Source organism: Mastigoproctus giganteus, chromosome 6, assembly GCF_048544385.1.
Source record: "Mastigoproctus giganteus isolate SK-2022 chromosome 6, ASM4854438v1, whole genome shotgun sequence".
Taxonomy (NCBI): domain Eukaryota; kingdom Metazoa; phylum Arthropoda; class Arachnida; order Uropygi; family Thelyphonidae; genus Mastigoproctus; species Mastigoproctus giganteus.
The window spans coordinates 120,879,162-120,902,414 of NC_143580.1; the positions used below are offsets into that span (position 1 = coordinate 120,879,162).

The 23,253-nt window shown below is 39.5% G+C and overlaps 1 protein-coding gene across 2 annotated transcripts in view; it reads left to right on the forward strand.

The window, feature by feature from the left end:
• Ube4A (Ubiquitination factor E4A) overlaps positions 1-23,253 on the forward strand; it is a 523,714-nt gene that overhangs the window by 439,389 nt on the left and 61,072 nt on the right. For both annotated transcript variants that reach the window (XM_090376475.1, XM_090376476.1), the window contains exon 16: positions 4,467-4,709. In XM_090376475.1, coding sequence (XP_090232601.1) covers positions 4,467-4,709 — 243 coding nt within the window. The remainder of the gene's footprint in view (positions 1-4,466; positions 4,710-23,253) is intronic.

Here is a 23,253-nt window from a genome sequence, read left to right on the forward strand (position 1 = left end):
CCAAAAAAAAAAAAAAAAAAACCCTCTGGCATTCCCCTCGCTGAATAACTCCTCATTTGTGAATGTCGATGCAAAATATTCATTTAGTTTGTTAGCTACCTGAGCAGGATCATCAACAGTTGAACCATTGATATCAAGTGGTCCAATCTGATTCATCCCCTTACTTCTAGAGTTTACATAAGAAAAGAACTCTTTACTGTTTTTCTTTGCATCCTTTGCCAAAGATTTCTCGTAATCTGCCTTCGCCTGCCTAACCTCCTTTGTAACTTACAGATCAACTTATATCTATCATAGGCTTCTGTGTCACGTATTAATTTATATGTATCCCAAGCATTTTTCTTCTCTGTCATATGTCTCATTAGTTCATCTGACATCCATTTAGGCCTAAACCTTGAACAATATTTCTTAGTTGGTATGTAAAGCCCAGTAGCTTCCAAGATAAGTTCTTTGAATGCTTCCCATTTTGAATTTGCTGTTGGTAACGTCATCAGTTGGTCCCACTGTATAGAATTTAAATACTGTCTCAGGCCATCGTAGTCGCCTTTACGAAAGCAAAAACCCTTCCCTTTACCCCTGATTGTAGTTACCACTTTGAGTAAATCCCACTTCAGCACACAATCACTGCCACCCAGTGGTTCCTCTATCTGCAGATTCTTTATGCATGAAGAATCACTACTAATAATCAAATCAAGAGTATTACTCCCTCTAGTTGCCTCCCGAACATGCTGATGTAGAAAACAATCATCCAATAAATCCACAACAGCCTTGCTTGCTTGCTTGCTTGTGTGTGTGAGTGACCAACCCACAAATTCCAGTCAATATCTTGGAAATTAAATTCCCCCATTATAAGACTCTCTGATTTACTCTCCCCATTATATGACTCTCTGATTTACTAGCCCACTCTATTTCCCTGTACATTTTCTTATTATAGTCATCAGAGTCATTAGGCCTATAGCACACTCCTACTCTCAATTTTGATCTCCCAGTGCTTATGTCACACCAAACTGACTCGACACTGCACTGTCCAGCGATGTCGACTGGCTTCACTTCCTTGGATTTTATGTGTTTCTTAACTAATAGCATAATCCATCCTCCCTTCCTATCCTGTCTATCCTTTCTGTAGACGTTGTACTCCCCAAATTCCAGTTCTGCATTCCTTATATCTGTGTGACACCACGTCTCTGATATCCCAACAGACTTACATTTGCCACTTACGTGCCACTTAGACTTACATTTGCCAATTTGCAAAGATCAACTTACAATATTGCCAAAGTGCAAATGTAAGTAGATGTATTCCAAAGTGTCTGTGTAGGCAATATGACCACTTTGCTTAATGGAGGCTCAAAGTAGTGAAACCCATATTTAGTCTTCAGCACAAACCCCGGCAACCCAATATCATGCAGTGTGAGGGATTGTGCATGTGTGTCTGTTCTTGTATGCAGTGCCAATGGTTGCTCACAAAACCACTGCAGTGTGAATGATATCTTATAATGGGCATCATAGTGAGATAACATAATTCCTTGCATTTTGATGGTACAGCTCTAATTGGTATTCAGCCACTTAGATAGTCGATTAGACCAAACCTAATGATTACTCTATAAAGAGGCATCTAGATCAGCCTATTATATAAACTTGCTTCCCTTATTCTGCCAGCTAGTGACTGGATGGAATTTGAGTAGTGTATATGCAGGGTGCATTGTTGAAGCTCTTATGCAAAGCAACTGGTTACATTCTTGCTGTTGTGTATGCACTCTATATCCAAAAATTTCATTAATTCATACCAACTCTACCCAATCACTTTTGTCTTATCTGCTCAGTGCATCATGAATAGTCAAACTAATAGAACAAAATTTATCTCCAAAAATGTATCTGAACCTCCCAAAAACTTGATCATTCATTTTACAAATATATGTGGTATGAGTTCAAATCTTAATGATGTTCATTTCCACCTACAAATCTGCTACACTCCTAATTACTTTTTTTTTGGAGCAAGGCAGTGAATAGATGCTCACTAGTTGCACTGGCCCATGTTCATACTGGTTTGAAAGAAAGTGGAGGAATTACAGATGCCAATTTAGAAAAACAGTCTTCATGGGAGTACCTATAGAAAAGGCATGCACCAGATACTTGGAGGCAGAGAGTGTAGAGACATTGTAAGGGATGGGTCAATAATTAACCAAACTGTCTTCTTTTGAATAGAATCTAGAAGCTTGACAGAGGTTTTTGGGGTACTCACATTGGATGTGCCTACAGTATTCCATGATAAGGTGGCTTTAAGATATTTATACTGAGTGAATAATTTCTTAGAAGAAAGGTAATGCTGATTGTGTAAAATAAATCCAAGTTTTTTTGGTATAGATTAAGCAATATTTGTGATGTGCATATTCCAAGAGAGAGATTAGAAGTCAGGATAATTCCTAACAGAGATATGTGATCTCACAAAGAAATCTGAGTGTCATTGAATATGAGTATAGAAGCAGAACTATGTTTCCATTGGCCAACTGGAGATTGGCATTTAAGGAATTGGTGGTGAATATTTAAGAAGTTAGTGCTTGTGCAAGGCAAGGTTTCTTAAACCGAAAGGTGAAATATAGTATTTTGTCATCAACGAAACTATGTATACAATTACAGAGAGTAGAAGAAGGTTATTAACATACAAGAGAAAATGAGTGGGAGAAAGAACATGGGGAAACCCCAGCATTAGTGGAGAAGTTGTGGAAGGGGGAGCGAGAGAGATTGAGAGACATTGAGCCATTTACCATCACCTGCAATGAGTAGTCATAATTGCAAAAAAAAAAAAAAAAATTGTCTTTTAAACAAGTTCCCATTCCTTAAGATGAATGGGAGCTTGATTCAAAGACCTTTGTGCCAAAATCAAAAGCCATAGAAATGTGAAGAGCAAAGTTTGATGCAAGAGTTGAAAGAAAAGTAGGTTGATAGTAAGTCAGCTTTTATCTTTAGCTCCAGATGCAAAGAGAACCATGAGGTTATAACAAAGATGGGAATATAGATAGAGCAGAGTTGCAGCCAACAGCTTTTGCAAGACACCAGAATACTCAAAATTACCATTTGGACAACAAGAAGATTGAGTTTGAATTGAAATTATTTCTTGAAATTTATTGAAATTATTCTTATCTTGATTAGTCTTAGCAATTTATTGGAAAACCAAAATTTAGACAAAAGACAAGGTTTTAGAATAAAATTATGAATAAAGGATTTCATCCCTACAACAATAATTTCATTGACATGATATGAGCAAACATTGGAATAGGAAGATTTAAAACAGTAATCCAACCATGGGTTACTATTTTTAAAAGTTCACATAGAAATCATGCAAATCATCCCATTTCGCAGTTTTAATGCCAAACAGGAAAGGGTGTGTGTGTGTGTGTGTGTGTGTGTGTGTGTGTGTGTGTGTGTGTGTGTGTGTGTGTGTGTGAGAGAGAGAGAGAGAGAGAGGGAGGGGCTCCATTGGAGAAGAGACATTTACCAAGTTGTGATTTTAGGTGCATAGATAACTGAAAACATTGACTGTGTGCCTTAAAGGGTTGTAATTAGTAATCACAAAATCCTCAGCTTCTTGATCAGGCTGGATCTGTGTAGCAAGAAAACTGAAGCCAGCTAAAGTTGTGAGCTTAAAACTCTCTAAGGAAATTACCTTTCTGTTAGGAAAGTTAAACAGGCGAAAGTTGGGTTTAAAAGTTTCAAGTGCCACCTTTGAAGCAAAAGGAATTATAGAGCAAATAGTCTGGGCAACTGAGATGAGTAGCAATTGAGGCAACTGACAAACTCACAGAATCAAATTTTCTGCATTCATCCCTTCTACTTAATGTTCTCTGGAACATTAAGTAGAAGAGATTCCAAATTTGTTGGAGTTCCTTGTACTTGTACATGTAGCACACTTTTTTTAATAACACACACAACAATTGTAAATGTGACTAAAATTACAATTTTTTCTTTCTGTTTTTGGTTTATCCAGGATTTTCAGTTATTCCCAAAAATTTATTTCCCAACTACTTTCGGTAATTGGGAGAGTATAGTAACTTTTACTCAAAGACTGTCAGAGGTAGTAATGAAATAAAACTAGTTATGAATTTTTCATTTTTACAAATAATCAGCATTTAATAAAATTTTATGTCTGATTTGTGAATTAACTTAATTGTAATAGTATTGTTACAGTTTAGATTTAAAATAAATTGTTATTTTTGCATTTTAAATTCAATGCAGCTACTGTTTTCTTTGTGCATATTTTTAAAAAGTGCTTTTATTTTTATTGTGCCGTTATTTTTAATTAATAGCACTTCACAATGTAAACTTGTATAAATTTTAATTAACTAGGACCTATGAAAACTGTCACTAAAGTGAACAACTTTTTTTAAAATTCTAAGTTTTAGATTCTATTTCTGTATATAAATATATTTATTTCTATTTATAAAAAAGCACTTTTTTCCTTTGATATTTTTTAGTATATGAGTAAACTCAAAGAATATCAATATAATCAAAATGAGATAGCATCTCATGCTGGTGAAAATCGCCAAGAAGAGGCCAGTTTTCAACATATGGGACTACTTGCTAGGTTTCACAATGTTATGAGTAATGAAACAATTCATACACTTCAGCTGCTGACACAAGAAATAAAATCCATCTTTTGCCATCCATCGATTGTTGATAGGATTGCAGCAATGCTTAATTATTTTTTGCTTCATCTAGTAAGTAGAAGTTGTAGAAATATTTTTGCATTACAAATATCCTTTGTTTGGCTAACATATAATTTCAAAATGAACATCTCATATTTATTAAAATCTAAATCATATCACTATGAGAACACTGTGTCTGTACTTCCTATCCTCTCCTCCTCCTAACTTAAAAATTTCAGGATGGTTTGTTCTTGGCACCAAAAACAAAACATCCTGATTTTGAGAAATTATTGCTTTTACTTTTATATCTTTATATTTTCTTTTAATCTCACAAAAATGATCCACTTTTATATGCCATATTATCTCTCCTGCATTTTTGTGTGTTATAACTAGAGCCACTTCATCCTTGCCCAAAAAGTTTGACCCTATATGTAGAAAATATTGCCCAGTCTGCTGTCACAATCAGGTTGCCGTTTTCACTCCTAGCCATTGAATTTGATTTACAGTACTCTTTATTTATAAACTTTCACAATAGTGCAACTTTGTATACAGACTGCATGGCAATTCCTTGTTATGCAGTTACCATTTTTAATTGCAATTATAATTTAATTGGATTTAAAGGACTTATTTATTTCAGTTTTTTCTGAAATTATTATTATTATTTTTTCAATATAATTTAATTTTACTGCTGTAGGCATTAGAGTTATTTCTTAACCCTTTTGTTGAGCATAATTGTTTGAGTAGAAATATTCTTGGAGAACAAGAAGAGTATTCTCCAAAAGAATATTCCTTAAAATTTACCCTAGTAATTAGATGAGTGTATCAATTTCTGTAATGCAAGGAGGCATGCGAGGATAGTAGTTATCCTCAAATTTAAATACTCATAGTGCAGCCACTTTTGATTATTTCTCAATGTTTTCTTTAGGAAATAAGTAAATAAAAATAAAATAAAATAAACTTCCATAGCCCAAGTAGTTGCAGGTTATTCACCCCAATATTTTTAAATAGAAGATTATAATGTAATCTGGAATAGATGTTTTTTATTAACTTTATTTTTCATGGCAAGTCATACCATAAGCACTATAGACATAAGATATATTCAGTAACACAGGTAGTTTTTTAGGTGTGCATTCACTTGTGCCTACTGCCTTCACCATTTCTTATCCATCTACCGATCCACATATAATAACTTAACCCTTGCTGAATAGAGCATTGTGAAATTTTATATTTAGATCTTTTAGAAATATTTGTTGAGAATCACAGATTTCATTAAAATTTGTCTTGTAGATTTTTTTTTTTTTTTTTGTTCCTAATCTTGAATTATCAATCTTTTTATATATGAATGGAAAGGTGCTTCAGATGTTTGGTTATTACTCATTAGTCTTCTGATCAGTGCCAAATTTTCAGCATATGTTCTCTTACTCCCTGGGAAGGCTTTGATTCCGTATGGCCTTCTGAACAAAAAGTATTGTGAATATGTAGCTTAGAAACACATAAATATTAATTTGCAACATATGATTAAGATTGGATCAGATGGATGCATCTGTAAATATCGGAACATTAAAGGAAGTGATAGTGAATAGATAGTGTGTATAGTGTTAGGGTCAGGCATCACCTGTGGTTTCCCACATCTGCACCATATATATGCTGTGAAGAAATACAGTACTACTGTAAATGCCAGAGAAGTGTTGTACATTGAATGTGTAGTAAGTATTATGTCAGGTTTTGTTATGTCCTAGAATTTGGCCGCAGAACCCCTGGTGGGACCCCACATTGCCCGCACGCGCGCACACACACACCCCACTAGGAGGTAGTCAGGCTGCTCATCCATACTCTGGCTGGTCTTCGTCAGGGTCGCCTGAGCTTCCTCAACAGAGACCAAGTAAAAAAGAAAAAAGAGAGGGGGGGTGGAAAAAAAGAGAAAGCAGTAGAGTTCGGTAGTACAGGGTGTACAGAAGAAGAAGAAGGGGATGTGAGTAAGGGGGGACATGCTTGTCATCACATCCCCTTAGTCTGTAAGAGTAAGGGGATTTGAGTGAAGGCATCCCCTAAGTTAACAGTGGAGCGTTAGTCCCAATAAGTGAAAAGGGGAAGGGGATAACCTCAGGAAAGTAGAAAAGCTACGTAGCAAGAGTGCTGAGTGTAACTGACATTGGCGGTGGAGTTGTATAGACCACTGGATCCTTCCCAACCATGTGGCTGGGTTAGCAGGTTACCCTACCCTGGATATTCCAGGGTTAGCAAGTCAATGTTGGTAAAAAAGGTCAAGTAGAGATTTTATTTCTTCCGATTTGGGCAGGTCCTTCACAGGTTTGTATCCCTGGCTTGAGTTGGTTATAGAGTCCTGCGCTTAATGAAGAGGTTCTGTGCATGCTCTGTTAGTAGTCTGTAAGATTGTTCATCAGAAATGAACAGGTACTCCTGTCCTTGAGGTATGTGTTGAAGTCAGTGAATAGCATTCCTTGAAGATCATCATAAATTGGGCAGTTATAAAGAAGATGGTCCCAATCTTCAATTTCTCCACATATATAAGTAGGGGCTTTTGATGATTCCCAAGGTAGTCAACTTATGATTAATGGAGCCGTGTCCAGTTATAATATATGTACAGTAGAGGTGACTTTGGATATACAAGTTTGACGTCCGGGATGAATTTCTTAGTCATTAGGCCTTTCTCTGTCTCTTCCCATCTTGTCTGCCAGAAATGTACAGGTTTGTAAAACTACAGATTTGTAGTAACATAGCAGCTATTTTCTTCTTTTCTTGCTTACAGTCATTGAGGGTATCGATGGTATGGCCAAAGATTGGTGGCTGGGATGCCCTGCAACAAGCAGTAGTGCAATCCTCAATGGATAACCTCCAAATCAAGGGGAACGGCACCCGCAAGAACTTGGAGGGCTGGAGAGCTTACTGTGCAGCAGGCCCTGTTTATAGCTAGCAAGATACTCCGCTGAATTATTTCTAGTTTGCATTTATTGCGAACAATTATTGCTGTATGGTACAAAATCCTGTATAAAGCTATATTCCTCCCGTAGGTAATAACAGGAAGGAATATAGTTTTATACAGGAGTTTCAGTGTTCACCGGTTCAGTCGCACCTGCTCATTCGGATAATTAGGGCTGCATAATTTCTGATTTTGACTTGAAGGTATGAGAGGTGCAGTAAGAAGGAGAGCTTCGAATCCAGGATAATACACAAGTGTTTTAAGAAAATTACCAGCTTGATGGTTTTTCCTTGTACCTTGATCTGTGAAGGCCTTGATATTTGCAGGGTGACTTTGAAAGGTATGGATTGTGTCTTCTGTGGGGAAATTCGGAGCTTGTGTAGGGTCGCCCAGTCCTGTAAGATCTGTAGTGCATGATTGCCAGTGGCCCTGTGAGCCACTCTGGTGTCCACTGCTATGTCATCCACTAATGCTTGGATGATAACAGGGCCCAGATCCAAGCGATATTCCAAAGGAACTGGCCGAGAACCAAGCCCTGTGGGCAGCCTCTGTAGATAGACTTGTTGCTTCTGGTATGGTGAAGAGATGGTGATCTTCCTGTTAGAATTAGCATTAGCATTAGTAGAGGCATTTGATGCAAGAAAGCAAGCTTATGCAGATGTTAGAAATATATGTTAGAAAGGCAACTTTGTATGCACTTATATAAGTGACTGGTATGCATGCTTGTCTTGGCCTGCAGAAAATGCTTGGCCACCAGAGCATGTCAAAGGCCCAGGCAGGCAAAGTCAGTGGCTATGAGGAGAAAATACTTGCGATTAGTGTTGACTGCAGCTTGGCTTATTTGGTAGAGAGCATCCTCTGTGCAGTGTCCTTAATAAAATCCATACAGTGAATTGGATTCTAAGCCAGCTACTGTGTAGTGTGCAAGGATATAGATAGTGAGCTGAAAGAAAATAGCCACAAAGGTTTTATAAACATTGGTACACATACTTTTAATCTCACAAAAATGATCCATTTTTACATGCCATATTTTCTGTCCTTCATTGTACATATGCACAATGCATTTGATTCAGTTATGAAGACACTTTCTACTTTACCATTAGCATTAGTAGCATTAGTACTCAGCTACCATTAGCACCCTAATGGTAAACGAGCATTCTGGTCCCTTGCCGAAGCTATTGGCCATAACTTTTGCCCATCTCTGCTCCCACCTCTGTCCAAACCAGATGGTTCTGTTGTCACTTCAGCCAAGGATAAAGCTGACCTGCTAGCATCCCATTTTTCTTCCAACTCATATATTAATGATCTTGATAGAACACCTCCCACCATTCCCAGCACGCTCCATTCAATGCAAAAGGATGTCAGAAGGATTTTGACGAACCTTGATGCTAAGAAAGCTCCAGGTCCTGATGGTATTTCTCCACTTGTTCTCAAAACCTGTGCCCCTGAACTTACTCCTATTCATTGCCGCATTTTTTCACTTTCTTATTCCAAAGGTGTTTTTCCTTCTGCTTGGAAATTTGCTCATATCCAGTCAGTTCCTAAAAACGGTGACAAATCCCTCCCATCCAATTATCGTCCCATTGCAATTACGTCTACTCTTTCTAAAGTAATGGAAAAATCAATTAACCTCCAATTCTTAAACTACCTAGAAACCTTCCATCTGATCAACAATCACCAGTATGGATTCCATCAGTGTCGATCCACTGGTGATGTTCTGGCTTATGTTACTCATTTATGGACTAATTCAATGGAAAGGTTCGGTGAAACACAAGTAGTTGCTCATGACATCTCAAAGGCTTTCGATCGTGTTTGGCATAAAGGTCTTCTAAACAAGCTTCCATTTTATAGTTTTCGAACTGTTTTTAGTAATTGGTTATCCAGTTTTCTCTCTGATCGCTCACTGAGGATGATGATAGATGGCTCTCTGTCTTCTAACTTCTCCACTAATGCAGGTGTTCCCCAAGGTTCAGTTCTTTCCCCTACTCTTTTCCTCTTGTATATTAATGACCTTCTTCCATTGACTGGATATCCTGTCCATAGTTTTGGCGATGATAGCACATTGCATTCCACATTCCAATTTGAGAAACCTTAAATTGCAGATATAAATCCCCTATTCTTTTCCTCTTGTATATTAATGACCTTCTTCCATTGACTGGATATCCTATCCATAGTTTTGGTGATGATAGCACATTGCATTCCACATTCCAATTTGAGAAACCTTGCCCTGTTCAATCAGCTTCAACTTCTCGAAAATCTGCTACCAATTCCTTAAATGCTGATCTTCAGGTAATTCTCCAGTGGGGCAAAGACAACTTAGTTGATTTCAACCCTTCTAAAACTTAGCCTTGTCTTATATCTCACAAAAAGGATTTTTCTGCTCCTATGCTTATCTTTAGTGACACTCCGATTTCTAGGCAAAATGATATATCTCTTTTGGGAATTACCCTGACTTCTAATCTCTCTTGGCACAAGCACAATACAAATATTCCTTCCTCTGCATCTGAAAAACTTGGGTTTTCTCTTTCGCTATCGGTGTTACTTTTCTTCCAAACAGATGCTCACTCTGTATAAATTGCAAATCCACCCTGCCATGCAATATTGTTCCCATAGCTGGGGTGGTGGCACCAAAACCTCTCTCAGGCTTCTTGATTCCATTCAGAAGAGGGCAGTTAGGTTAATTAAAGATTCATCTCTAACAGAGTCTCTCCACTCGCTTTCTCATAGATGTACTGTTTCTGCTGCATGCCTCTTCTACAGATACTTCCATAGGCACTGTTCTTCTGAATTGGCTTCTATAATTCCTGCTCTCTCTTTCAAAACAGTCTGAACATGTGCCGCCGCCACCAGCCAACATCCATTTACTGTCCAACTTCAAACTCACAGAACCAACTTTTCATCTTCCTCGTTTATTCATTCAACTGCCGTTTTCTGGAAAAACCTTCCTTTATACGGATTTCCTGAAAATTACAGTCTACAGAAGTTCAAGTCCAATGTCAACAAATATCGTCTTTCGTCTTCTCAACCTCCAACCCAAGCACGGTACTAAGTACTATAGGTTCTAATACCTCTCGTGTTTGGGGTTTACATAAAAAAAAAAAAAAAAAAAAAAAAAAGAAGGCATATGATGCAAGAAAGCAAGCTTATGCAGCATCAGCCAAAAAAAAAAAACTTCCACTTCACCCCTCCGTTCGTTCAAAATACCTGTCCAGCTGAGCCTTAAATTTATTTAGGCTATCAACTTCCACAACAAGGGATGGAAGTCTGTTCCACCAACCAACTACTCGCTGGCTAAAGGCAAATTTCCACACATCTATCCTACATCTGTCTTTCCTCAATTTGAATTTATGCCCTCTAAGGTGATTATTCTGAGGAAGAGGCAGAATCCCATCAGCATTGAGCATGCTCAAACCATTCAAGGCTTTATACACCTCTATTAGATCACCTCGCCGGTGCCTAGTCTACAGACACTGTAATTTGCAAAACTTAAGCCTTTCTTCGTAAGAGCAACCCTTTGTTCCATTCTCTAATCTTGTTGCCCTTCTCTGTACTCTTTCCAGCAGCTCTACATGCTTCTTGAAATGAGGCATCCAGACCTGTATACAGTATTCAAGGTGTGGTCTGACCATTGCCTTATACAAGGGAATAATCACCTCCTTATCCCTACTAGAAAAATTCCTGTATATCATTGATAAGACACCATGAGCTACTTTTGCCGCCCGTCTGCACTGCTCAGAGAACTTCATATCTGCCTGCACAATTACCCCCAGGTCCTTTTTCATTTTCTACCACTGTCAGTATAGTACCACAGAATGGATGCGTTGCTCTGGGGTTGCTGTTTCCCATATGTAGTACTTTACATATGTCAATTTTAAACTTCATTTGCCACCTCTCAGCCCATCTGCTCAACCTTTCCAGATCCTGTTGCAGCAGCATAGCGTCAGTAGGGTCCTTAACAACCCTGCCAACCTTTGTATCGTCTGCAAACTTGGACATTAAGCTTGATATACCATCATCAATATCATTTATAAATACAGAAAACAATAAAGGACCCAACACTGAACCCTGAGGGACTCCACTAATAACATTAGTCCACGTTGAGCAGTGTCCATTGATTACCACTCTCTCTCTTCTCCCCCTCAACCACCCCTTTATCCATAGCAGCAATATGCCTCCAATGCCACACAGCTCCAATTTGTGCAGCAGTCTTCCATGTGCAACGGTATCAAAATAATTTCTAAGATCCAAGTAAAAAAAAAAAAAAGTTAAAGTGCAGCCATTATCAATCCACTGCAGGATGGAAGCCTCCTCAACAATTCATACTGAGGAAAATGGACCATAATCTGCCACGCTGGTCCAGTGCGGGTTGGCAGATCAACCGTATTCAGCAGTCAGGGGCTTGAACCCCAGTCTACTCAAAGAGCGTTCACTACTGCACTCCCACTCCTGACTATAATATCAAAGTTATTCCCTGCATCCAGTTCTTTTGTGACTGCATCATAGTATCCAATCAAATTGGTCAGACAAGACCTTAACAAAACCATGCTGTGTCCGAGCTATAACTTAAGTTTTGTCTAGATGATCCTTCAGTGCTTCTTTAACCAGTGCCTCCATTAATTTTCCTGGAACAGAAGTTAAACCCACAGGTCTATAATTGCTTGTGTCAGCCTTTGATCCTCCTTTGTGAATTGGAGTCACATTTGCGCATCTCCAGTCTATGGATACCTTCCCTGAGTCCAAGGAAGCTCTCATAATTATGGTTAAGGGTTTGCATACTTCATTTGCTGCCTCCTTTAATATAACTGGATAAATCCCATCCAGCCCAGGTGCCTTTCTTGTGTTTATCTTCAACAATTTCTCCTCCACTTTACTCTCAGTTGTTACAAGATTATCTAGCTTACTGCCAGAGTTGAATACACCTCTGGCATTCCCATCGCTGAATAACTCCTCATGTGTGAATGTTGATGCAAAATACAGTATTCATTTGGTTTGTTAGCTACCTAAGCAGGATCATCAACAGTTGAACCATCGATAATAAGTGGACCAATCTGATTCATCCCCTTCCTTCTAGAGTTTACATAAGTAAAAAACTCTTTGCTGTTTTTCTTTGCATCCCTTGCCAAAGATTTCTCGTAATCTGCCTTTGCCTGCCTAACCTCCTTTGTAACTTGGTTACAGAGCAACTTATATCTATCATAGGCTTCTGTGTCACTTGTTAATTTATATGTATCCCATGCATTTTTCTTCTCTACCATATGTCTCATTAGGTCATCTGACATCCATTTAGGCCTAAACTTTGAACAATATTTCTTAGTTGGTATGTATAGCCTAGTAGCTTCCAAGATAAGTTCTTTGAATGCTTCCCATTTTGAATTTGCTGTTGGTAACATCATCAGTTGGTCCCACTGTATAGAATTTAAATACTGTCTCAGACCATCTTAGTCGCCTTTACGAAAGCAAAAACCCTTCCCTTTACCTCTGATGGTAGTTACCTCTTTGAATAAATATCACTTCAGCCCAATGTGATCACTGCCACCTAGTGGTTCCTCTATTTGCAGATTCTTAATGCATGAAGAATCACTACTGATAATCAAATCAAGAGTATTACTCCCTCTAGTTACCTCCCAAACATGCTGATGTAGAAAACAATCATCTAATAAATCCACAATAGCCTTGCTAGTGTGTGAGTGACCAACCCACAAATTCCAGTCAATATCTGGGAAATTAAAATCCCCCCTTATAAGACTCTCTGATTTACTGGCCCACTCTATTTCCCTGTACAGTTTCTTATTATAGTCATCAGAGTCATTAGGCCTATAGCACACTCCTACTCTCAATTTTGATCTCCCAATGCTTATGTCACACCAAACTGACTCGACACTACACTGTCCAGCGATGTCGACTGGCTTCACTTCCTTGGATTTTATGTGTTTCTTAACTAATAGCATAACCCCTCCTCCCCTCCTGTCCTGTCTATCCTTTCTATACACATTGTATTCCCCAAATTCCAGTTCCGCATTCCTTATAACTGTGTGACACCACGTCTCTGATATCCCAACAATATCTGCCTTTGATGCTTTGAGCAGTACCTCAAATTCATCAAATTTATTTTCCAAACTTCTAGCATTGGTGTACACGCAAGTATACATGGACCTGTTCTTTTTCTTAGCTACCCTAACACAACCCATGTGTTTACTTGTACCGCAATGACTCCCAGCAGTTTCTGAAATATCCTACTTGTTTTCCAGGCTTCTGCTCATTCCAATAGAAGCAGTGAAAGAATCACTTTCACCTCTGCCAGTGGCTACTGTTAATCTATTAATCCTTGTATCCCCCCCAAGATAGAAGTTTTCCAACCCACCTAACACTGCCTCGATAGCAAATATTCTTGCACCCTTTCTATTTAAGTGTATCCCATCCCTGTAGAAGCAGTTCCTTCTGTTAACAAGTACAGACCAGGCTGAAAAAAATTCTACCTCTTGAGCCTTGCACAATCTTTCCAGGGCCGAATTGATCGACAAGGCTCTCATATACTCCCTCCTATCGTGTCTGGGCAGAATTGCAGACACTTTGAAATTCAACCCTCTATTCACGCTTTTTTTCAAAAGTGACCTGTACTTGTTAAGTAATTCTGCCGGTCTCCTACTCTTAATATCTTTTGGACTGTGTATTTGTGTATTTCAGAAATACACTGCTTATAACTGATTGAAATTGCACCCACCTAAAAGATGGGGGACATTTTCATTTTTTGAGCTGTTGAATGAGCTGTGACATCAACATGGATAACAAATGATTAAGTTTGTGTATCAGTTCAGAAGTATTTACGTAAGAAAATTTGTCACACATCAAGATGAAATATAGCTTCCTTGAACTGCAGTATAAGTAACCAAACATCATGGTAGAAATTCGAGAAGGTGGCATTTGTCATCTTGCTGAACATTGAGGCATGATTCTTGTGCCGCGAGTTGGGCAACAGTGTAAGGGCAGAGAGACAGAGGTCAGTGAACATCCTAGTGGGCAACTGATCTGGTTAACATGCAAGCCATATCACATAAATACTGTCAGGAAATGAGAGCCATATAGAGGCAAGCATTATCCTACTGGAAAGTAGCATTTTGGATAACAGAGCACAGAAGGGGCTGATACAATTATTTTGGAATGGTTCCAACATAACACCTTGCAATCAGTATTCCATCAATAATGACCAGAGGTGAATGACTATTGTAACTGATGTATACTACTATTCCTGACGTTCACCACCCAGTATGTCATTCCCTGATACATGCTGGACCACCTCTGTCTGTGGCATGTTTGTGAGAAATAGATTGGCACAAGAAGCTGAACAAGAGTGGAATATCAGCCGGGCTGAGGAGAAAGCTAAGTTTTTAGTTACTGTTTTCATCAAAGTACCATTAAAAGGAAAAAAAGGCATATTCACACAGTCCCTTAGTGGAGTAGCGAGCTGACAGGTAGGAGCAGGAGAGTTGCTATATTGTTATTTTTGGTTTTTAGGAGCATTAGCAACTAAGGCCATATTGCTCTGGGGATATGCAGTGGTCATTCCCTGACCTTTCTGCATCCTCTGTATTTGGTGGTCACGGGATCAAATCCCGGTCTAATCAAGAAGTATGTGCTACGCACTGTTACTCCTGCCCACCTGGCTACGGAGGCACCCAGTAGGGTTTGATAGTGGAAGATATGCAAGAAAGGTATATAATGGAAAGGAGACAGTATGTCTCCTTTGATGAATATTTCGTTGAAATTTAATTTTTAGTTGGAGGAGAGAAATACCTTTGGATGACAGCGTATGCGGTCACGTGTGGTGGCGGTGCAAGAATTTGCTCGTGTTAAGTCCTTCCGTTTTTATGTTTAAGTATGAGTAACCCAACAACATCTTATACTCTTGGATTGCTAGAAGGGAGCCCTTTCCAATGGTGATGTCCATTTTCATTTCACTCTTTCAGGTAAAGCACCTTTTTACATTTTTTGTATCGCATATTGCCTGCCTTTGGCTCGTTGCATATAGCTCTTGAACCACCACTGTTAAGACCCACTGATAATTCCTGTACAAGGCCAAGGATAGCCCAGGGCAACAAAAAGAGCTTCTGTAAATAAAGCAGTAATTGGCATCTGTTGCTGTTTACAACCCACCTCCAACAGAGCTAACTAAGGGTGAGCATTGTGTTTCCTTCTCCCTCATAGTGACAATGGCTGAAGCTAGCAGTGCAACCATTGAAAAAATATGTAGCATATGTCTAAAAACTGAGATTCTTACAATTAAATGTAAGAATTAGATGTAATTTGTGACCAGTTTTTTGGAGGCTGCTGCCACCTCCTTGAATATTAAAAGGCTTAGCAAAGCAAAGAAACAAAATTTTATTTGCCTTTCGTGTGCAAAACAACAAGACAGCTCGAAAGAATCAACTTTTCTGATAAGTGCAGTTGAAGACATTCAAACTACAGAGCAAATTCTGTCTGAAGTAACAGAAGCTCCCGTCTCTTTCCACAAGGTTGTGGACCAAAACAACTCCCTCATACTTGAAGACTCAATTCAAGACATTCTTGGTTGTGATGCTTGCCCAGAAAATTGCGGGGATGGAATACTGACATCTCCCACAAGGCAGCAAACTGAAACATCACCTCTACTTACAATTTCAAAAAATAAGCTTATAAAGATGCTCAGTGAGTCCATGGAACCTATCTTGCAGCAGTTTAGTGCTGAGATCTCTGCAAACTTCTCTGAATAACTACTTCCCATCTATAAACTCATATTCGCCCTTGCAAGAAGAAAACAACCTGCTTAAAGAGCAAAATCTCAAAATTCTACACAGTGTGAAGGGACTGGTGGAGAAGATAGATAGCTTGGAAAATCACACCCGCATGAAGAATATGGGCTACAGGCCCCCCCCTTCTTCCCCTCAGTCATCCAGTGATCAATCAGGTGTGAAGATTAGCAAAGCAGTCGATTGCTCTCTGCATTGTGAGTTCAACTACATTCTTGCCACTCATAACAAAGCCAGTTGTCAGTCCAGCAGTTTGGCAAGTGGAAGCCTCTCTGAATATACAGGAAGATGGAACGTACAACTGTCAGAGCTCTGCTTCCTTTGAGGCTCCATCCCCCTCATGTCCTGAGATTCCTCATGCCCCATCATCATATCCTCCTCCTCAACCTCCTTTTGTTTCAATCACTGCTGAGAAAATCATCAGCAAAAACTGAAGAGAAAAAAAACAAGACAATAGAAGTATCCCACGACTATAGGACCCAAGTTCCAATAGTATTTCTTATTCACTTTTGCCAGAAACAAGTGGCAATACCTCGAATGGGACCCACACTATTGGTAATAATGTCTGGCAATGTACAGCACCTTGCTTTTCTAATCGCAAGGGTCCTGGTACTGACATTCATAGCACATCCAACATTTGAATTGGCTGGCCAGATATAATATTACAGCCGTTCCTACACGAGAAAAGATCTTCATCTCCAGATTAGGCCCTGCAATGCAGCCCAGTAACATCAAATACATGTGTAAAACTGAGTTTGGATTAACAGTAGAACTTAAACAAATAAAAACGAGGCATCCTACTTACACCTCATTTGTTGTCACGTGCCCAATGGGACAGTCCTCCTTGCTACTGAATTTTCAGGACTGGCCAGCAGGGTCGCTGATCAAACCATACAGGAATAGATGGATGATAAAATCAAGATCAAATAGCCCTTCTGAAACATCACAGTAGCAACCAAATCCTCCCCCTTCTCTGAGACAAGGGATTGGCAGGGTGCGGTGTTTTTTCCAGAACGTTCAAAGCTTTTCCAACAAGCTTCCAGCATTACAAACCTGCATGATGATGGCTGACTTTGACTACATTTGCCTTGTTGAAACATGGTTACGTAATAACAGACAACTAAACATTCTCACTAATCCGCTTGGATACAAATGTGTTGGCACTGGAAGAACTGAAAAACAGGGTGGAGGAACCATGATCCTGTATAAAGATGAATATCAGTCTATCAAGGAACACCTCTCCAAATCAGATAATTTTGAAGCTACCTGTGCTACCTTTTTCAGTGAGAAAATAAAATTACAAATCTGTCTTATATACCTGCCTCCTGAGCACACCAGGGATTCAAGAAATGAACTCTTTGCATGGCTTACCATTAACCTCAATCCAGCTGTAGATATGATCCTGTTAGGAGATGTTAACATGCCAATTCCAAAACATACCGCCGCAAAAAAAAATCTTGACTCTCTTCTTGCACAACTTAATCCGAAACAGCTGGTTACTCCAGCTACTAGAGAGAATCAACAGTTAGGTGTATTTGCTGATGCTATCGAGGCAGTGTTAGGTGGGTCGGAAAACTGCTAGCTTGGGGGGAGACAAAGACCAATAGATTGACAGTAGCCACTGGCAGAGGTGAAAGAGATTCTTGCACTGCTTCTATTAGAATGAGCAGAAGCCTGAAAAACAAGATGCATGGTATTTCAGAGACTACTGGGAGCCATTGCGGTACAAGTAAACACATGGGTTGTGTTAGGGTAGCTAAGAATAGAAACAGGTGCAGGTATACTTGCGTGTACACCAATGCTAGGAGTTTAGTAAATAAATTTGATGAATTTGAGGTATTGCTCAAAACATCGAAGGCAGATATTGTTGGGATATCAGAGACGTGGTGTCACACAGATATAAGGGATGCAGAACTGCAATTTGGGGAGCACAACGTCTACAGAAAGGATAGACAGGATAGGAAGGGGGGAGGGGTTATGCTATTAGTTAAGAAACACATAAAAAACCAAGGAAGTGAAGCCAGTCGACATCGCTGGACAGTGGAGTGTGGAGTCAGTTTGGTGTGACATAAACATTGGGAGATCAAAATTGAGAGTAGGAGTGTGCTATAGGCCTAATGACTCTGATGAGTATAATAAGGAACTGTACAGGGAAATAGAGTGGGCCAGTAAATCAGAGTGTCTTATAATGGGAGATTTTAATTTCCCAGATATTGTCTGGAATTTGGAATTTGTGGGTTGGTCACTCACACACTAGCAGGGCTTTTGTGGATTTATTGGATGATTGTTTTCTACATCAGCATGTTCAGGAGGCAACTAGAGGGAGAAATACTCTTGATTTGATTATCAGCAGTGATTCTTCATGGATTAAGAATCTGCAGATAAATGAACCACTAGGTGGCAGTGATCACAGTGTGCTGAAGTGGGATTTACTCAAAGAGGTAACTACCATTAGGGGTAAAGGGAAGGGTTATTGCTTCCGTAAAAGCGACTACAATGGACTGAGACAGTATTTAAATTCTATACAGTGGGACCAACTGATGATGTTACCAACAGCAAATTCAAAATGGGAAGCATTCAAAGAACTTATCTTGGAAGCTACTAGGCTTTACATACCAACTAAGAAATATTGTTCAAGGTTTAGGCCTAAATGGATGTCAGATGAACTGATGAGGCATATGGCAGAGAAGAAACATGCATGGGATACATACAAATTAACACATGACACAGAAGCCTATGATAGATACAAGTTGATCTGTAACCAAGTTACAAAGGAGGTTAGGCAGGCGAAGGCAGATTACGAGAAATCCTTGGCAAGGGATGCAAAGGAAAACAGCAAAGAGTTCTTTACTTATGTAAACTCTAGAAGGAAGGGGATGAATCAGATTGGTCCACTTGATATTGATGGGTCAAGTGTTGATGATCCTGCTCAGGTAGCTAACAAACTAAATGAATATTTTGCATCTACATTCACACATGAGGAGTTATTCAGCGAGGGGAATGCCAGAGGTGTATTCAACTCTAGCAGTAAGCTACAGAATCTTGAAATAACTGGGAGTAAAGTGGAGGAGAAACTGTTGAAGATAAACACAAGAAAGGCACCTGGGGTGGATGGGATCTATCCAGTTATATTAAAGGAGGCAGCAAAGGAAGTAAGCAAACCCTTAGCCATAATTATGAGAGCTTCCTTGGACTCAGGGGAGGTACCCCTAGACTGGAAATGTGCAAATGTGACCCCAATTCACAAAGGAGGATCAAAGGCTGACACAAGTAATTATAGACCTGTGAGCTTAACTTCTGTTCCAGGAAAATTAATGGAGGCACTGGTTAAAGAAGCACTGCAGGATCATTTAGACAAGACTTCAGTTATAGCTCAGACACAGCATAGTTTTGTTAAGGGGAAGTCTTGCCTGACCAACTTGATTGGATACTATGATGCAGTCACAAAAGAACTGGATGCAGGGAATAACTTTGATATTATATACTTGGATCTTAGAAAGGCTTTTGATACTGTTGCACATGGAAGACTGCTACACAAATTGGAGCAGTGTGACATTGGAGGCAAATTGCTGCTATGGATAAAGGGGTGGTTGAGGGGGAGAAGACAGAGAGTGGTAATCAATGGACACTGCTCATCGTGGACTGATGTTATTAGTGGAGTCCCTCAGGGCTCAGTGTTGGGTCCATTATTGTTTTCTGTATTCATAAATGATATTGATGATGGTATATCGGGCTTAATGTCCAAGTTTGCAGACGATACAAAGGTTGGCAGGGTTGTCAAGGACACTACTGACACTATGCTGCTGCAACAGGATCTGGAAAGGTTGAGCAGATGGGCTGAGAGGTGGCAAATGAAGTTTAACATTGACAAATGTAAAGTACTACACATGGGAAACAGCAACCCCAGAGCAACGTATCAACTCTGTGGTACTATACTGACAGTGGTAGAGAATGAAAGGGACTTGGGGGTGGTTGTTCAGGCAGATATGAAGTTCTCTGAGCAGTGCAGACGGGCTGCAAGAGTAGCTCATGGAGTATTGTCAATGATATACAGGAATTTTTCCAGCAGGGATAAGGAGGTGATTATTCCATTGTATAAGGCGATGGTCAGGCCACACCTAGAGTACTGTATACAGGTCTGGAGGCCTCATTTCAAGAAGGATGTAGAGCTGCTGGAACGAGTACAGAGAAGGGCAACAAGATTAGTGAATGGAACAAAGGGGTGCTCTTACGAAGAAAGGCTTAAGTTTTGCAAATTACAGTGTCTGGAGACTAGGCACCAGCGAGGTGATCTGATAGAGGTGTATAAAGCCTTGAATGGTTTAAGCATGCTCAATGCTGATGGGATTCTTCCTCTAGCTCAGAAAAATCACCTGAGAGGGCATAAATTCAAATTGAGGAAAGACAGATGTAGGATAGACGTGCGGAAATTTGCCTTTAGCCAGCGGGTGGTTGGTTGGTGGAACAGACTTCCATCCCTTGTGGTGGAGGTTGATAGCCTAAATAAGTTTAAGGCTCAGCTGGACAGGTATTTTGAACGAACAGAGGGGTGAAGTGGAAGTGGGTTTTTTTTTTTTTTTTTTTTGGCTGATGCTGCATAAGCTTGCTTTCTTGCATCAAATGCCTCTACTAATGCTAAAAGGTGTTGTCTATTACAATACACTTAGCATTAGATTAGCTTTAAGTCAGACCACAATCCCATAGCTGTAGAGACCACATTCAGTGTTGCTGGAACCAATCAGAGGGACGGCAAAAAGTTTAATGGCATGCACAGAACGACCTTTTCTTTAAAGTATATCAAGCCAAACATCATCCTCAAAGAACTTCGAGAATACAAATGGCAAGAACTAAACACGAAGCCTGCAGAGGAAGCTCTCCAGCTACTGGCACTAAAGCTCACAAAAATTGCCTATGAAGGAGCATCAAGGGTCATAAGGATAACCAGGAAATCCAAAAACTGGTTTAATCCACAGATAAAATGTCTTTCGTAAAAAGCAAAGATTTTACAGGAAGTGGCTGAAGACAGGACATCCTAATGACTACATTCTGTACAAAAAAGAGAGTGATCACTTCATAAAGCTGACAAGCACATTATAAGCTGCATTATCAAAGCTCAAACAGGGAAAAAGGATCATTGGTGATAACTGAAAAAAAGGTCTCGTGACTGCTGAGGTCTTTACCGAATTGGTCCAAGAAGACATTTGGACAACCTCCCATGCCCAACCAATTAGCAACCGAAGAAAATAGGAAGAGAATAACTGAATTCCTTCATCAAATCACAGTAAAAGAAGAATCCATCTCAAACTTGCTCAGAAAGACACCTCTAACAATTACCAAAGAAAACCTCATGAAAGCCATAAATGAACTTCCTAATAAAGCAACTGTTGGTCCTGATAACTTCCCTCTTTTCATGGCAAAAATCAGCAGTCCTTACATTATTGAGGTGTTACATCACACCTTCAATGAAATCATTGAAAAAGGTACTCTGCCCTGTGTATGGAACAGCTACATTGTCAGACCCATTCCCAAAATAAAGAAACCAAAAAAACGCCAGAGACTATAGACCCATAGCCATAAGTTGCACCATCTTGATAATTTTTGAGAAGGCCCTTCTCTCAGCCCTCACCCCAACACTGCTTCGGGCATCATCCTCTGCACCTACACTCCATCTTGTCTAGAAGATCAACTGTCCCAAATCTCCTTGAGACCCTTTTTTCGTATGCAGAAAGCTCTTAACAGTAAAGAAAAGCTCGATATTATCTTTCTAGACATCTGCAGCTTTTGACAATATCTTGATAACAACTCTGGAACAAATTTTATCTTTCTACTTCAAAATACAAGACAATCTCCTGAAAATTTTATGTAACATTCTGAAGAAAGTTATTTGTTATGTTATTTGATTTTTAGGAGCATTAGCAACTAAGGCCATATTGCTCTGGGATATGCGGTGGTCATTCCCTGACCTTTCGCATCCTCCGTATTTGGTGGTGACAGGCTCGAACCCCGGTCTAATCAAGAAGTGTGTGCTACGCACTGCTACTCCTTCCCACCTGGCTACGGAGGCGCCTATTCTGAAGAAAAGACACCTCATAATCTGTAATGACGATTTTATTGCCCATTACTCTGTTCACAAGGAGTACCACAGGGGGGGGCCTTCTCTCCTCACTTTTATTTGCTGCAGCTCTGGAACAATTTTTTGCATCCCATAAAGACAACTTTATTACATATGCTGATGACCTGAAATTCTTCATCAAATCTAATGATCTACAACAAGTTAAGCAAACAAATCAACAAGCCAATAATACAATAAAAGAACTGGAGCATTACCTCAACTATATTGGACTACATTTAAACCCAAGCAAATCTGCCCAGATGACAATTACAAAGACAAAGAGCAGGATCAATATCTCTATGCTGGTAAGTGGATGTGAAGTTCTAAAGGTTAAATCACAAGTAGACTAAAATGCCTAAAAATGGGATGAACGACTAATATTCTCCGAGCACTTTGATTACATCAAAGCAAAAACATATGCAGTGCTCTGGGCTGCCAAACATGAGTTAATTGGCATTAGAAACCCAGATCTTGTTAAAAAGTATATCTTGAAATGTTTACTTCCCATCCAACTGTATGCCTCACAGATTTGGTCCTCTGCCCCACCGAGCAACCTGAAAGCTTTCCTAAGCATTGAATACTGGCTCTTGAGATGGCTGAACAGGATCTCAAATCATCCATTTACTATCTCTAGAGCCATCCTACTTTCCGATCTCAGTATTCCTCCCTGGAAACAGATAATTAACACAAAACATTTTCACATTACCCCAACTGCTAACAGGAAGATTAGACGCTCCCAGTATTGACAGCTTGTTTCACTCTCGTCGAGAAGCCATCAGG